The sequence below is a fragment of the Mustela putorius genome, unplaced genomic scaffold (assembly GCF_011764305.1).
Source record: "Mustela putorius furo isolate JIRA1106 unplaced genomic scaffold, ASM1176430v1.1 tig00000129_pilon_pilon_pilon, whole genome shotgun sequence".
In the NCBI taxonomy this organism is placed as follows: Eukaryota; Metazoa; Chordata; class Mammalia; order Carnivora; family Mustelidae; genus Mustela; species Mustela putorius.
This window is the reverse complement of record NW_025421290.1, coordinates 52788039-52805562: the sequence shown is the minus strand read 5'-3', so window position 1 is coordinate 52805562 and position 17524 is coordinate 52788039. Positions and strand designations below refer to the sequence as shown.

Here is a 17524-nt window from a genome sequence, read left to right as displayed (position 1 = left end):
AAAACTTAAATAAAGGGGAGCCTGGGTGGCTCAATGGGTTAGGCCTCTGCCTTCGGCTCAGGTCATGATCCCAGGGTCCTTGGATCGAGCCCCGCATCGGGTTCTCTGTTCAGGGGGAGCTGCTTCCTCCTCTCTCTCTGCCTGCCTCTGCCTACTTGTCATCTCTCTGTCAAATAAATAAATAAAATCTTTAAAAAAAAAAAAATACCCACCACCAGGCTCACCCAACCTCCCAGCCCCCACCCCTCCAAAACCCTCAGATTGTTTCTCAGATTCCACAGTCTCTCATGGTACACCTCCCCTTCCAATTTCCCACAACTCCCTTCTCCTCTCCATCTCCCCTTGTCCTCCATGCTATTTGTTATGCTCCACAAATAAGTGAAACCATAAGATAATTGACTCTCTCTGCTTGACTTATTTCACTCAGAATCATCTCTTCCAGTCCCGTCCATGTAGCTACAAAAGTTGGGTATTCGTCCTTTCTGATGGAGGCATCATACTCCATAGTGTATATGGACCACATCTTCCTTATCCATTCGTCCGTTGAAGGCCATCTTGGTTCTTTCCAGAGGTTGGTGACTGTGGCTACTGCTACTACGAACATTGGGGTACAGATGGCCCTTCTTTTCACGACATCTGTATCTTTGGGGTAAATACCCAGGAGTACAATGGCAGGGTCATAGGGAAGCTCTAGTTTTAATTTCTTAAGGAATCTCCACCCTGTTCTCCAAAGAGGCTACACCAACTTGCATTCCCACCAACAGTGAAAGAGGGTTCCCCTTTCTCCACATCCTCTCCAACACATGTTGTTTCCTGTCTTGCTAATTTTGGTCATTCTAACTGGTGTAAGGTGATATCTCAATGGGGTTTTAATTTGAATCTCCCTGATGGCTAGTGATGATGAACATTTTTTCATGTGTCTGATAGCCATTGGTATGTCTTCATTGGGGAAGTGTCTGTCCATGTCTTCTGCCCATTTTTCAACATGATTATCTGTTTTGTGTGTGTTGACTTTGAGTTCTTTATAGATCCTGGATATCAGTCCTTTGTCTGTAGTGTCATTCGCGAATATCTTCTCCATTCTGTCGGTTGCCTCTTTGTTTTGTTAACTGTTTCCTTTGCTGTGCAGAAGCTTTTGATCATGATGAAGTCCTCAAAATTCATTTTTTCTTTTGTTTCCTTTGCCTTTGGAGACCTATCTTGAAAGAAGGTGCAGTGGCCAATGTCGGAGAGGTTACTGTCTATGTTCCCCTCTAGGATTCTGATGGATTCCTGCCTCACATTGAGATTGAATACCTTTTATTTCTCTTTGTTGTCTGATTGTTGTTTCTAGGACTTCCAATACTATGTTGAACAAGGGTGGTGAGAATGGGCATCCTTGTCATGTTCCTGATCTCACGGGGAATGCTGTCAGCTTTTCCTCAATGAGGATGATATTTGCTGTGGGTTTGTTCTTTTTTTCATAAATAGCTTATGTGGAGTTGAGGAATGTTCCCTCTATCCCTATACTTTGAAGCGTTTTAATCAGGAACAGATGCTGGATTTTGTCAAATGATTTTTCTGCATCGAGAGGACCATGTGGTTCTTCTCGCTTCTCTTGTTGATTTGTTCTATCACATTGATAGATTTGCAAATGTTGAACCATCATTGTAGCCCAGGGATGAATCCCACCTGGTCATGGTGGATAATCTTTTTAATGTGCTGTTGAATCCTTTTAGCTAGGCTCTTGTTGAGAATCTTGGCATCCGTATTCATAGTGATATTGGTCTGAAATTCTTTTTGGTGTGGTGTTTGCCTGGTTTGGGGGTCAGGGTAATGCTGGCTTCATAAAAAGAGTCTGGAAGTTTTCCTTCTGCTTCAATTTTTTGAAACAGCTTCAGGAGAATAGGTGTTATTTCTTCTTTGAAAGTTTGGTAGAATTCCCCAGGGAATCCATCAGGTCCTGGGCTCTTGTCTTTTGGGAGGTTTGTGATCACTGCTTCAATCTCGTTACTAGATATCAGTCTATTCAGGTTGTCTATTTCTTCCTGGTTCAATTTTGAAAGTTTAAAGTTTTCCAGGAATGCAGCCATTTCATCTAGGTTGCTTAACTTATGGGCATACAACTGTTGATAATAACTTCTGATGATTGTTTCTACTTCCTTGGAGTTAGTTGTGATCTCTCCCTTTTCATTCATAATTTTATGAATTTGGGCTTTCTCTCTTTTCTTTTGGATTAGTGTGGCCAATGGTTTATCGGTCTTATTGATTCCTTCAAAAAACCAGCTTCTAGTTTCATTGATGCATTCTACTGTATCTCTAGTTTCTGTCTCATTGATCTCTGCTTTAATCTGGATTATTTCACTTTTTTGGTATTGTGTTGGCTTAATTTGTTGCTGATTCTCCAGTTCTTTAAGGTATAGAGACAGCTTGCGTATTCTGGATTTTTCAGTTTTTTTGAGGGAGGCTTGGATGGCTATGTGTTTCCCCCTTAGGACCACCTTTGCTGTATCCCATAGGTTTTGGACTGAAGTGTCTTCATTCTCATTGGTTTCCATGAGTTGTTTCAGTTCTTCTTTGATCTCCTGGTGGATCCAAGCATTCTTAAGCAAGGTGGTCTTTAGCTTCCAGGTGTTTGAGTTCCTTCTGAGCTTTTCCTTGTGATTGAGCTCTAGTTTCAAAGCATTGTGATCTGAGAATGTGCAGGGAATCATCTCAGTCTTTTGGTATCATTTGAGCCCTGATTTGTGACCCAGTATGTGGTCTATTCTGGAGAAGGTTCCATGTGCACTTGAGAAGAATGAGTATTCTGCTGTTTTAGGGCGGAATGTTCTGTATATATCTATGAGGTCCATCTGGTCCAATGTGTCATTCAATGCTCTTGTTTCTTTATTGATGCTCTGCTTGGATGATCTGCCTATTACTGAGAGAGGTGTGTTAAGATCTGCTACTAATGTATTAATATCAGTATGACATTTTCTCTTGATTAACAGTTTTCTTATGTAACTGGCTGCTCTCCTGTTGGGGGAATAAATATTTACAATTGTTAGATCTTCTTGGTGGATAGTCCCTTTAAGAATTATGTAGTTTCTTTCTGTATTTCTGACTACAGTCTTTAGTTTAAAATCTAACTTATCTGATATGAGAATCACTACCCCAGCCTGTTTTTGAGGCCCATCGGCAAGAAAGATGCTTCTCCATCCCTTCACTTTCAGTCTGGGTGTATCTTTAGGTTCAAAATGGGTCTCTTGTAGACAACATATGGATGGGTCCTGTCGTTTTATCCAATCTGCAACCCTGTGCCGTTTTATGGGCACATTTAGGCCATTCACATTGAGAGTGATTATTGACAGATACATTTGTATTGACATCGTGTTACCTGTGAGTCTTTGTTTCTATAGATTGTCTCCATATATTTCTGTTCAATTATATTCTTGGGTTTTTTTTCCTCCTTTACAGAATACCCCTTAATTTTTCTTGTAGTGCTGGCTTGGTAGTCGCATACTCTTTTAAGTCTTGCCGGTCTTGGAAGCTCTTTATCTCTCCATCCATTTGAATGTCAGTATTGCTGGATAAAGTATTCTTGGCTGCATGTTCTTCTCATTTAGTGCCCTGAATATATCTTTCCAGCCCTTTCTGGCTTGCCAGGTTTCTGTGGACAGGTCTGACATTATTCTGATGGACCTTCCTCTGTACATAAGGAATCTCTTCCCCCTAGCTGCTTTCAAGAGCTCCTGTCTACAATTATTTACTGTATACAATTATTTACAATAATTTTCACAATCACGTGTCTTGAGGTCTTTCTAGATTCTATGATCTTGGGGGAAGATCTTTCTGCCTTTAGGACATAAACACTGATTCCATTCGCCAGATTGGGAAAATTTTCATGGACAATTTGTTCAACTATATCCTCTAGTCTTTTTTCTGCACCCCCCCCCCAGGGATTCCAATAATTCTGACATTGGAACACTTCATAGCATCATTTATTTCCCTAATTCTGTGTTCATGGCTTCTAAGCTGTTTGTTCCAGGTCTCCTCCTGACCTTTTTTCTCTATCAGTTTGTTTCCAGATCAATAATTCTATCTTCTGCATCAGTTACCCTAACTTTTAGAGAATTTAGATTAGATTGGAATTCATTGAGAGCATTGTTAACATCATCCCTGGTGGCTTTCACTTCTTCCCTAATCAATTCTATTTTGTCATCAAAGGCTTTCTCCACCCTAGCCATCGCCTGGATAATTGTTAGCCTGATTTCCCTTTCTGACGTACTGTTGATGTCCATATCCAATAGCTCTGAAGGAGAGGGCCCAGTCTCTGAATTGTTCTTCTGTTGGGCATTTGTCCTCCTAGTCATTTTGGTGACAGATGACTGAACGGATGTAGCTGAATGTATCAACTGTGGTGCAGGCAAGGTGCACCCTGGAACACTTCTGGACACTTCAGAAGTCCCCACCAAAAAGAGTTAAAAAAGAAAAAGGGGGGGGGAGAAAAAAGAAAAGAGAAGACCCAGCCAGAGTGGGCACCAAAGGTAAGATTTATAAAGTATACCAACAAAAACAGACAAACAAAAAGACTGACAAAAGTAAATGACAAGGAAAAAAAAAAAAAAGAACCCAGCCAAAATGAACCCCAAGTATCAGATTTATACACGACCAGAACAAAAACAAATACACAGAAACACTGACAGAAGAAAAAGATGGACGGGTGGTTATAAATTGTCAGTGCGGTGAGGAAGCTTCTTTTGATTCTTCCAGGATGTTTCTTGATATCTTTGTTAAAGGACTCAACTTTCCTGAGATAAAGGGGAATCCAAACTGGTTTTGCCTTCTTCTACAGGTAAGGCAGACAAGGGCTTCAGACATTCCTGAAGCACGGCCGCTTTCTTTGTGGGCTACAGGTTTCTCTTGTTTTCCCTTGCTTAAAAAACATGTTTATCCCTAACAAGGTACTGCATGTTGGCTAATTGAATTTAAATTTAAAAATGTGTTTATTGTGGTAAAATATGCAAATTTAACATCTTAAGCCTTCTTACGTGCACTGTACTGGGGATATTAAATACATCCATAGAGTCATGAAACCATCAGTATCACCCACCTCCATAACTCTTTAAATCTCAAAAACCTGAAACAATAACTCCCCATTCCTACCACCCCCACCGCCCCTGCAGTCCCACTCCCTGTCTCTGTGACTGACGACTCTGGGGACCACATGCAGGTGAAATCATGCAGAATCCATCCTTCCGATGGCTGTGTCACCAGCGTAGTGTCCTCCTGGCTCACCCGTGCTGTAACGTGAGCCAGGATTTTTTCCTGTTTAAGGTGGGCTACAACTTCATTGTGTGTACAGACCTGTTTTGCTTAGCTGGCCATCCGCTGGTGGACACCTAGATTACTTCCACGTTTTAAGCTCTGCAAATAATGTTATGAATGTGGGTGTGCAGATATTCCTTCAAGACTTTCTTTTTCAATCCTGACACATACCAGTTTTTTTTAAGATATGTGAGACCATGGGATGGTGGTCCGGATGTTTTCTTTTTTAAAGATTTTATGTATTTATTTGAGAGAGAGAGAGACAGCCAGGCAGGGGCAGAGGGAGAAGCAGGCTCCCCACTGAGCCGGGAACCCGATGTGGGGCTCAATCCCAGGACCCTGAGACCATGACCTGAGACAAAGGCAGACGCTTAACCCACTGAGCCACCCAGGTGTCCAAGAGATGTTTTCTTACTCTGTAAACTTAGGTAAAAGCATTTTGCTGTGCATGGGGTGGCCTCGTCCTCACCAGACAGGGGCTGCGTCATGTGTACCCAGAGGACTCAGGCCCTGAGCTCAGGGCTGCGCTCCCTCACCAAGCGCTCCAAGCTGCCGTCCATGGTCCTGCTTTTTGTTTTTCTGAGGCGCCATGATTTCTCTTAATACATAAATTTCAGTTTTTTATTTAAGCATGTCCTGGGCTGCGTCCTGACAGCCCTCGGGAAGCTCTCCCCTTCTCTCTCTGGAGAATCTAAAAGGCTTGTTCACTCTGTGCGGACAGCCCGGGACGGGGCCCCGGGGCAGACCCAGGGGGACTCGATGGCCAAGCTCTTCCGATGGGCACGGGCGCTCCACACACAGGCTCCCAGGGCACAGCCGTCGGGTGAGGGCACACTCTCCCGTGGGCCTCCCAGCTCTGCTTCTGGGGTCACAGTGAGACCCGAGGAGGTTGCTGACATGGTCTCTGCTGGCTGTGGGGACGCGGGACACAGCTGCCCTCCAAACACACACTTAGACATCAGATTGTTTTGAGCCGCCAGCAGCTAAAAACAACCAGACACGATTAAACTCCCTGACCCCTCCTTTCTAGCAGGAGAGGCAGTATTTCCTGATGGCACCAGGGCTCCCCATGCATGCCCCTGCTCTCCAGGGCTCTGCTCCCACCCCTCCGCTTCCCGTGGCCTCCACAACGTGTCCTTCCCCTTCTTTCAGAGTCGCAGCAGCCCGAGTGACTCAGCCCTCGCATGCTGCTCTCCCGTTGGCCTGCGTCTTCCTAGTCTGCTTGTCGGGGTCCAGCCAATGAAGCTAAGGCCAGAGAGTGGGGTCCCTCCCGGCCAAGGCAAGCCCCTCCCTCAACCTTGAAGGAGTAGGGGAGGGGATGGTGCAAGATCTTCATGGGGAGTCTGTACTGAGGCCCCTTGAGGGGAGCCTGTGGGAGGGGCAATGCGCAAGCCCTGGGCAGCCCCACTGGGACAGAGCCAAGGGGTTCGTGGACCCCTGGGTCGCATCCCATGGGCAGGTGGGTGGTGCGGGCGGGGGACGTCGGCAGACCCGGGCACCTGGCGTGCACCGTCTGAGGGATGAGACCTGAGTCTGGGGGGCCCCAGCTGGACAGAGGCCTGGGGCCAGGCCCGTGCAAGCTGAGCGGCTGTCACGATCATGGATGAGACTTCCATCCTCGAGACCACTGGCCAGCGAAAGGCACAGGGCCCCAGGGGAGAGGCCGCCCCTCACCGGAGCTCCTTTGGTGCCTCTAGAACATCCCACACGGAGGGATACGTGCAGTCAGATAAGACGACACCCCATGTTGCTTCCAAGCTGACTTCGGGGGACGCGCAGAAGGACCCCCAGGTTCCTGTTCACCCCCAGCCTCTGGAGCGATGTGGGTAAACACGGAAGGTGCTGGAGGGACCGTGTGAAGCTGGCTTGACCACAGCTGTCCAGCCCCAAAGGTCAAGACCCACTGAGCCGCTCTGAAGTCAAGGGTCCGTGGGGTCTGCACACGGGGTCAGAGCCGCACCGCGGGCTTCAGACATGGTGCTGACGGGGAAGCCAGACAGGGAAGCTGACAGCACGTCCAGCACAGCCTGGCAATTACAGGGGAATGTTGCAGGGACAGCTCAGGGCTCAGAAATCTCTCAACCACGAAAACAGGGCCCTTAAATTTTGTACTTTTTTATTAGCACAAGATAAGCTCTGAAGTAGGTTTCTGTCCAATTCAACATCTCAAGTCCCCACAGAGCCAGAACAGCTCTCAGTCTGGGCGCCAATGAGCACGGCGGCCATGGGCAGGGGTGCGTCCAGCAGACGCAGACCGGACTGCTGCCCTCCCACAGCCCACCCGTGCACCCGCGGGTTCAGGACTCACGCCCCGAGGGGTGGGCTCCACTAAGCCACACGGGAGGTACATGGTGCCCAGACGATCCTCACGCCCGGAAAATGCTGGGCGAGGGTGTGTGGTGAGGGGCCGAGGACAGTGGGGCCACAGGGGACAATAGAACTTGGACCTGCCTATGGCAGGCGGCCACCCACAAGCAGCCGGCGTCTGATGATGGCGTCCGTCGTCTGCGCCGCTCCCACCTGAGCCAACGGCACACCCCAGGCCCCCACGCTCCCTGCAACAAAGCTTTCACACAGAAAGATACGTGACAGCGTCTGTGCGTGTGCTGTATGTAGACGTTATATACACGCATGTGACACATGTGCTCTGGTCGTTGCTGGTGTGTGTACACATCACACGTGCATCAGACGTGTGCGTCCTACACGTGCCTAGACCAGTGCGTGCGCGGCACACACGAGGGCCTCGCATGCAGGCACGTGATCTCACACGGCAGCAGAGGACGGACAGACGCGCACGCAGCGTCCACACGGAGAGAACACCGGATGCCCACAGTAAGTGACCGCGCAGACGCGTGATCCAACTGGAAAGCGATCCCACCCTCCGGATGCAAGCCGCGGAGACCCGGTCCCCGCCAGGAGCCGTTCAGGAGGGACGGCCTCCGCCTGGCCCCGTCCGGGGCTGGTGAACGTTGCTGCCCGGAGCCCCAGTGGAAGCGGGCACTTCCCACTGTCAGGAGAACAGCGCGGGGAACCACCCTTCCTGGCAGGCCCCGGACCTGCGTGGGAGGCAGAGGCCAGGCCGCTGGGCTTGCTGGCTGTGCGCCGGGGGACGGGCCCCTGCCCTTCTGCCTGTCCCCGCTGCCTGTTCCACAGTGCCACAGCTCTCAGAAGCCGTGAGACGCACACTCGCAGCTGGCACTCATGCTGGCGGCCAGCTGTGTCTGGACAGAGGAGGGACACAGCTGAGGCTGGGCAGCATCTGCGTGGGGCAGGCTCGGGGGCAGGCAGCAGCTGACAGATGGGGTCGTCCCCAGAAAAGCACCTCGGCACAGAGCGGACTCCCAGGACCAGGCAGGGCAGGAGAACAGCAGGGAGTCCGCCTGTGACGGCTGCGCTCGGCCCCCGGGACAGGATCTGAGCTGCACCCACACGCCCCGGTCCTCACGAACGGTCACACAGCTGAGCTGGCACACACACTGCCAAGAAACGTCCCAGGGCCCTGCCTGGAGATCTGGAGGGGCCAGCCAGGGTGTCCCTGACCCATTGAGCATAACGGGCCTCCGGGGACCTCAGGCCTCAGCACCTCGGGAAGCCGGCCATGCTCTGCCAGGCCCTGCTGGCGTTCACACGCTTCTGATTTCCCGGGAGGGGTCGACTCCCACTCAGAGCGCCGGCAGCACTCTGCCCACCGGACTCCAGCCTGCAGACGAGCTGGGCAGGGTCAGGCTTAGGGTGGGTCCCGGCAGGGCTGACCCACCCTGGGAGCTGCCACGACCAGGACGTTCGGAAGGTAAAAGCCGGTCGTCTGTGGCCTACAGAGGGGTCACCTGCAGCTGCCAGATCCAGGCTGCGGGGCGGGGCTGTGGGGCGGGGGCTGCGGAGTCAGAGCCGAGGGCCCGGCTGGCCTCCTGTGCTGTCCCATAGGGCCTGCTGCACAAGGACCCCCTTGGGCTCTGACATGTCCGTTCCGGGGGTGCCGTCTGGGAGCATTTTCAGAGCCTGTCCTTTGCCTTGGAACCAAGGTGAATATTCCTCAGAACCAAACCCAGAATTTCAACACAGGGAAAGTGCATAGCCTCGCCCGCTTCCTTGCGAAAGGCTATTCTGGAGAGATCGGACCCTGGGAGCTGGGCTGGGGACACTGTGTGGACTCTGAGGAAGACAGTGCACGGCCATGCCCTCAGCAGGAACTCAGCCTGCCCCGTGCGTTGACCGGGGATAGCAGGGCCTGGCACCAAGCTCATCGAGCCTCGTCTTCCCACCAGACGTGCCGCAGATCCTGATGCTCCGTGAGCACCCACAGACCACACTGGCCGGCGGAGTGGGCCGCACCGTGGCCGGGAGCGTGGCCGGGCTCTGCGGCTGGCCGCCATCACAGGGGGCCACGCTGGGTCAGCCAGGGGCGTGGGGAGGCTTCGCCTGGGACAGGTCCGCGGCGGGGTCCCCACGACACTCCCTGCACTACAGCGGTGGCCACAGGCATTTTGCAAAGCTGCCACGGAGATATTTCTAGGACAACAGGCTTCCACCTCCCGGCCTGCCCCACGCAGAGGAGCGTGACCCTCCCCAGAAGCCCAGGGGCTGTGCGCCTCTCTGGGGAGGGGGTGCACAAAAAGAGCCACGGCCACATCTCTGAGGTCACGACCTGAGGAGACCTGGCTTCTGTTGAGACTCGGGTGCCAGGCACCGCGCAGCCATCCCGGGAAAGCCTAGTGCCACAGTGGGAAGCCCCCGGGGGCCCAAGCCCCAGATGCCAGGAGGAGCCTGGAAAGCTCACGAGCGTGAGTGTGAGCAGAGCGGACTGGAGGGCTCTCCGCCCGCAGACCTCTGACTACAGGCATGAGCACGGGCCCCATGTCACGCGGACCCCACACCAGCAGACCAGCATCTGAAACTTGGACGGGCTTCTGCGGGGGAGCCCCAAGCCCAGGGGAATGACAGGGGATGCAGCACAAGCCTCCCCCACTACCCCCCCCGTCTTCCAGGCTCCTGGCACTGCTGGGTGGTGGGGGGGACTTACAGGGCTCCCATGCAAGGCCTGCGTGGTGGTAATGGACAGCCCTGGGCTGCACACTTGGTCCTCCAAGACACAAGAAGCAGAGGGTTCCTGTCCTCCGGCACAGCCATTGAGACTCAGCCCACATGCCAGGAGGTGCCCCACACTGTCCCTCAGGGAAAGGGGAGCATCGACCTCACGACCGCCAGGAGCTCTGTCCATGCACCGAAGACTTCTCTGTCCTTTACAACACAGGCGTGGCGGGGATACTAGCTTCCCTCTGACGGGGCATAGAGCACCAGCCTTCAGACGGAGCTGGGCCATGGATGATGGAACAGGAGGACGACATTCTGGGTGGGAGGCATCTTGCTGGGTGGACAGGACAAGTGTGAGGCTGGTCCACAGGTATGGGTCAGGGGCCACACTGCAGGCTCACAGGGGCACAAGGAGGAGTCCGCCAGGGCTGGAGGCACCGCAGGGCTCAGCAGAGAGCAGGTTATGCTGGTCTGCCGGGGAGCAGGCAGCAGGCATTTCCCTGCAGGAGGCAGAGAGCAAGGGGAGCATGTGTAGAGTTGGGGGGAGGGGAGGATCCTGAGCTCTCCCTGGGCCCCCCGGGCACCCACCACACCCCACCCCCGCACACCCACGTGGCACAGCCTTAGCCGTGTCTGGAGGCCCCCCAGCTCCTCTGAGACAGAAACCACCCAGAAGAAAAGGGAACTTCAGGAAGCAAGCCAAGCCCCTCGGTTTCAATCCTGTTCTTAGTCCTCCAAGGCCGCCTGGAGCCAGGAAGCAGGGCTGTGGGCACAGAGCTCAGCCACAAGGACCAGCGTGTGCCGGGGCCGCGGCAAGGAGAAGCCGGTGCAGGCGGGAGCCAGGCTGCGGGGCGGCTCCGTGCACAGCGCCGGCTGCCGGGAGTGGGGTCTGCACGGAGCCAGGGCCGACGGAGTGAGGGGCGACACCAGAACCGGCTGCAGGAGCGGAGGACAGCCCACGCCCTCGGGACCCCACATGGGAGGCAGGAGCCGCGGAGTGAGCACGGGGCTGCCCGAGGCCCATGGCCCGAACCAGGGCAGGGACGAGAGGGGCCCGGGAGGGGCACACCCACGCCAACGCTGCGGGACACACCAGACGCAGGCGAAGGGGGGCCAGGACCGGGCCCTTCAAGGATGGTGACGGGAGATGGGCAGAAGCCTGAGGGTTGCCGTTCACCACCTGTGCTGGGAGTCCGGGCTGGGCCGTCCTGAGTCACAGCAGGATCGAGGCAAGGATGGGCGGAGGGCTCTGAGGGGAGGACACAGGGAGGGGCGGGCCCAGCCCCGGGGAGGAAGAGGCCTCCAGGTGGTCCTGACCACCCAAGGGAGCCCGCTCAAGCCCCAGGGCTGGGTCGGAGTGTTGTCCACGGGGCCGAGGTGGCCTCAGATGAGCAGCAAGTGAGAGCAGGACAAGGGGGTAGGGCTGCCGGGGCTCCCATGTGCCCCGAGCCCAGTGGGCAGCACAGGGGCTGAGCAGGGAGCTCAACGTGCTCCAGGAGCCCAGGGGCTGAAGCTCAGAGGCAAACCTGGGCTAAAGGGTCTGGGACAGGCAGCAGGGCAGGGGAAGCACTAGGAACACAGAAGTCTGGGGCTCCAGACCTGGGTGAGAGATCGCAGGGCATGTGCGGCAGAAGGCTGCTGTAGTCGAAGAGTCCACGGGCCAGTGGCTCAGAAGGTACAGCTGAGCAGAAGCTGGGATGGGTAAAGAAGCAGGAGGTGGCCCAGGGGCTCAGGAGAGCCTGTGCAGGTGAGCAAGGGCAGGGGGAGAGCAGGAGGGACAGGGGGCTTCCCCAGGGGCTCAGGGGAGCAGGGAGAGCTTGTGCAGATGAGCAGGGGTAGGGGGAGAGCTAGAAGGGCAAGGGGTTGCCCTAGGGGCTCAGGGGAGTTGTCGGTGCTTATGCAGGTGAGCAGGGGTAGGGGGAGAGCAGGAGGGGCCAGGAGTTGCCCCCAGGGGCTCCAGGGAGTTGTCAGTGCTTATGCAGGTAAGCAGGGGCTGGGGAAGAGCAGGAGGGTCAGGGGCAGCCCCAGGAGCTCAGGGGAGCTGGCAGAGCTTGTGCAGGTGAGCAGGGGCAGGGAGAGAGCAGGAGGGGCAGGGGTTGCCCCAGGGGCTCAGGGGAGCTGGCAGAGCTTGTGCAGGTGACCAGGGGCAGGGGGAGAGCAGGAGGGGCAGGGGTTGCCCCAGGGGCTCAGGGAGCAGCAGAGCTTGTGCAGGTGAGCAGGGGCAGGGGGAGAGCTGGACGGGCAGGGGCTGGCCTAGGGGCTCAGAGGAGCTGTCCGTGCTTGTGCAGGTGAGTAGGGGCTGGGGGAGAGCAGGAGGGCAGGGGCTGTCCCAGGGGTCAGGGGAGCTGGCAGAGCTTGTGCAGGTGAGCAGGGGCAGGGGGAGAGCTGGAGGAGCAGGGGCTGCCCCAGGGGCTCAGGGGAGCTGGGAGAGCTAGTGCAGGTGAGCAGGGGCAGGGGGAGAGCTGGAGGGGCAGGGGCTGCCCCGGGGCTCAGGGGGGCAGGCAGAGCTTGTGCAGGTGAGCAGGGGCAGGGGGAGAACAGGAGGGGCAGGTGCTGCCCCAGAGGCTCAGGGGAGCTGGCAGAGCTTGTGCAGGTGAGCAGGGGCAGGGGGAGAGCAGAAGGGGCAAGGGCTGCCCCAGGGGCTCAGGGGAGCTGGCAGAGCTTGTGCAGGTGAGCAGGGGCAGGGGGAGAGCAGGAGGGGCAGGAGCTGCCCCTGAGGCTCAGGGGAGTTGGCTGAGCTTGTGCAGGTGAGCAGGGCAGGGGGAGAGCAGAAGGGGCAGGGGGTGCCCCAGGTGCTCAGGAGGCAGCAGAGCTTGTGCAGTTGAGCAGGGGCAGGGGGAGAGCTGGAGGGGCAGGGGGAGAGCTGGAGGAGCAGGGGCTGCCCCAGGGGCTCAGGGGAGATGGGAGAGCTAGTGAGGTGAGCAGGGGCAGGGCGAGAGCAGGTAGGTCAGGGGGCTGCCCCAGGGGCTCAGCGGAGCTGTCAGTTCGTATGTAGGAGAGCAGGGGCAGGGGGAGAGCAGGAGGGGCAGCGGTTGCCCCAGGGGCTCAGGGAGCAGCAGAGCTTGTGCAGGTGAGCAGGGGCAGGGGGAGAGCTGGAGGGGCCAGGGGCTGTCCCAGGGGTCAGGGGAGCTGTCGGTGAATGTGCAGGTGAGCAGGGGCAGGGGGAGAGCTGGACGGGCAGGGGCTGGCCTAGGGGATCAGAGGAGCTGTCGGTGCTTGTGCAGGTGAGTAGGGGCTGGGGGAGAGCAGGAGGGGCAGGGGCTGCCCCAGGGGCTCAGGGGAGCTGGCAGAGCTTGTGCAGGTGAGCAGGGGCAGGGGGAGAGCAGGAGGGGCAGGGGCTGCCCCAGGGGCTCAGGGGAGCTGGCAGAGCTTGTGCAGGTGAGCAGGGGCAGGGGGAGAGCAGGAGGGGCAGGGGCTGCCCCAGAGGCTCGGGGAGTTGGCGGAGCTTGTGAAGGTGAGCAGGGGCAGGGGGAGAGCTGGAGGAGCAGGGGCTGCCCCAGGGGCTCAGGGGAGATGGGAGAGCTAGTGCAGGTGAGCAGGGGCCTGGCGAGTGCAGGTAGGTCAGGGGGCTACCCCAGGGGCTCAGGACAGCTGGCAGAGCTTGTGCCGGTGAGCAGGGGCAGGGGGAGAGCAGGAGGGTCAGGGGGCTGCCCCAGGGGCTCAGGGGAGCTGGCAGAGCTTGTGCAGGTGAGCAGGGGCAGGGGGAGAGCAGGAGGGGCAGGGGCTGCCCCAGGGGCTCAGGGGAGCTGGCAGAACTTGTGCAGGTGAGCAGGGGCAGGGGGAGAGCAGGAGGGTCAGGGGGCTGCCCCAGGGGCTCACGGGAGCTGGGAGAGCTTGTGCAGGTGAGCAGGGGCAGGGGGAGAGCTGGAGGGGCCAGGGGCTGTCCCAGGGGTCAGAGGAGCTGTCGGTGCTAGTGCAGGTGAGCAGGGGCCGGGGGAGAGCAGGAGGGACAGGTGGTGCCCCAGGAGCTCAGGGAGCAGCAGACCTTGTGCAGGTGAGCAGGGGCCGGGGGAGAGCAGGAGGGGCTTGGGCTGCCCGGGTTCCCCGGGGGAGGAAGGCAGGACTCTCGGGCGGAGCTCTGGGCTGCCGGGCACCGTCAGCGGCAACATACAGAGACTCCGAGGGCAAGAGCCTGGGGAGCATCCCTGCCCTCGGGTCTGGGGCCCGGTGGACAAGGTAGGGTGGAAAGTCTGGCCAAGGTGGGAAGGTCTCTGGGAGGAAGACCCAGGGTGGCACCTTTGAGGGGACGAGGGGAACCCGTTCTTGGTCCCGGGGTGGGAGCCCTGTTCTTGAGGCTCGAGGGGACGAGGTGCAGAGGAGGTGGACATGTCACACCCGGTGGGGAGGCCCGGCGCAGCGGACCCAGTGGAGGAGAGAGCATGGGGCCCGAGCGGAGCTTGACGCAGGGCAGCCAGCCGGGGTGTGGGCGGGAGCAGGGCCAGAGGGGAGACGCCTGGCTGGGACCAGGGCTCTGAGATGCTCTGAGGGGCTGGTCCCACCCAGGAGAGGACAGCCAGGACAGCCAGGGAGAGGACCCTCCATGCTGAGGGCCAACAGGCTCGGGACAATGTCGGCTGAAGGACTCCGTGGACAGCAAGGAGCTGGACAGGCCCCAGAGCGGGGATGGCCCAGGGACCCTGGCTGGGCTGACCCTCAGTAAACTCGGGAGGCCATGCCACGGAGGCCTGAGGAGGGTCCGGCGGGTTCGGGGCAGGGACGGGGCCCGGGGCCCGGCTGCTTGGGCTGCAGAGCCGACCCAGAAGACGTGGGGCCTGGAGGGACAGGGGCGGTGCGTGGACGTTTCCGCTGGTCCAAGGCACAATCCGGTGGGGACAGCAGGGCAGTGGGCTCAGGGGGCCAGCAGGAGCCAGCTGCGAGCAGGGGCCCCAGGTCAGGGCTCAGACAGGCTTGGTCAGGCCGGACTCCCAGAGGAAGCCTGAGTGGGGACCCCGGGCCAGAGGCCCAGGAGACTCTGACCCAGGTGGTCACCGGGCCCTGACCAGGCCGATGAGTCCAGCACCTGTGGCCGCAGAGAGCCAGGCCAGGCGGCTGGTCTGCAGACGTCCAGGAAGCACATGGGTGCTGGGCCCTGGACGCCCCACACCTGGGCACCTGCTGTCCTGCCCTGACCGTCGCAGGGGTGAGACCCTGGGGGTCACACAACCTCCTCTCTTGCAGCTTCCACCACGGCCCCATCGGTTTTCCCACTGGCCCCCAGCTGCGGGGGCCACCCCCGGATCCACAGTGGCCCTGGCCTGCCTGGTGTCCGGCTACTTCCCTGAGCCTGTCACTGTGTCCTGGAACTCCGGCTCCTTGACCAGCGGTGTGCACACCTTCCCGTCTGTCCTGCAGTCCTCGGGCCTCTACTCTCTCAGCAGCATGGTGACCGTGCCCTCCAGCAGGTGGCCCAGCGACACCTTCATCTGCACCGTGGCCCACCCAGCCAGTAACACCAAGGTGGACAAGAGAGGTGAGAGAATGGGCCTCGGGGAGGGTGTCCACTGGGACACAGGCCCGGTCTCCTGGCCAGCCTGGACCCCAGGGCTCAGGGGAGGCACCGCTGGCTGCCTCACCTGCAGGCCTCCCAATTCAGGAAGGAGATCCTCTGGGTGTTGGCGTCCAGTGGTTTACCCCCCACTCCAGTCCCTGGTCTGGGAACCGGCCAAGACTTGGCCATCACCTGTGCCCACCCCAACCTGTGCCCAGCCCAGACACCCAGTAATGCCCCGTCTGCTCTCTCTGCAGTGACCCAAGGAGGACCTCCTCACACTGACCCATGCAAAAAATGTCCCCAACCTCCAGGTGAGTCAGCAGGCCTTTCCCTGCACCCCAAGCAGAAGGCCTGGTGAGGGCAATGGATGTTCAAGAGGAAGGCCACCCACGATCTGACCCCTGTGCTCTGTCTCCCTCACTAGCATGTGATATGCTCGGAGGACCTTCAGTCTTCATGTTCCCCCCGAAACCCAAGGACACCCTCTCCATTTCCCGAACCCCCGAGGTTACATGCATGGTGGTGGACCTGGAAGACCCTGAGGTCCAGATCAGCTGGTTTGTGGACAACCAGGAGGTGCACGCGGCCAAGACGAATTCGCGTGAGCAGCAGTTCAACAGCACCTTCCGTGTGGTCAGTGTCCTCCCCATCCAGCACCAGGACTGGCTCAAGGGGAAGGTCTTCAAGTGCAAGGTCAACAACAAAGCTCTCCCATCCCCCATTGAGAGGACCATCTCCAAGGCCAGAGGTGAGCAGCAGCGGGGCTGGGGTGCAGGGTGGGTCAAAGAGGGGGCCTTGCAGACCTAGCACAGCCCTCCACGCTCCGAGTGACCATCTGTGCTGACCTCTGGCCCCACAGGGGAACCCCATCAGCCCAGTGTGTATGTCCTGCCCCCACCCCGGGACGAGATGAGCAGGACCACCATCAGTGTGACCTGCCTGGTCAAAGACTTCTACCCACCTGACATCGATGTGGAGTGGCAGAGCAACGGCCGTCAGTTACCAGAGGCCAGTGTCCGAACAACCCCGCCCCAGCTGGATGCGGACGGCAGCTACTTCCTCTACAGCAAGCTCTCCGTGGACAAGGCGCACTGGCAGCGGGGAGACACCTTCACGTGTGCGGTGCTGCATGAAGCCCTACACAACCATCACACGCAGAAGTCCATCTCCCAGTCTCCGGGTAAATGAACAGCACGCCCGGCCCCGCAGCAAGCCCCCCACCCACAGGCTCTTGGAGTCCCACGAGGACGCCGGAGCCCCCACCCCTGTGTACGTACCTCCCGGGCAGGCGCCCCTGCGTGAAATAAAGCACCCAGCACTGCCCTGGGACCCAGCGACGCTGTCATGGTTCTTTCCGAGGCAGAGCTCAGGACACACGGGTCTCTGGGCGGCAGGGACAGCCCGGCTCCGAGGCCAAGGGGTCACCGTTGGTGGGAGAGAGCGGGTCCCACGGGGGCCGGGACTCCGAGTGGGCAGGTCTGCGCAGGCTGCCACCGCATGTGGCCAGGAGTCGCCTGAGGCAGGAGAGGGGACTTTGCCAGAGGTGGCCGCCACTCCGGGCCCTCCCTGCCACCAGGAGCTACCCGGGGCTGCAGCGTGTGGTCAGGGATCCCAGAAGCCCCTCCGGAGCCCTCAGGGGAACGAGCGCACACTCTTTCCCACTTCTGTACCAGCCCAGGTTCTGGGGGACGCTGGCCTGTCCTCCGGCCCTGG

At 57.9% G+C, this 17524-nt stretch overlaps 1 gene segment (V, D, J or C); it reads left to right on the top strand.

Moving 5' to 3' along the window:
- The first annotated feature begins 6888 nt into the window (after positions 1–6888).
- On the top strand, positions 6889–17145 carry LOC123390513. The segment is given in 7 exon segments: positions 6889–7111; positions 9555–9680; positions 10979–11317; positions 15499–15790; positions 16066–16122; positions 16236–16559; positions 16671–17145. Coding segments are annotated over 7 exon segments (1690 nt in total).
- The last annotated feature ends 379 nt before the right edge of the window (positions 17146–17524 follow it).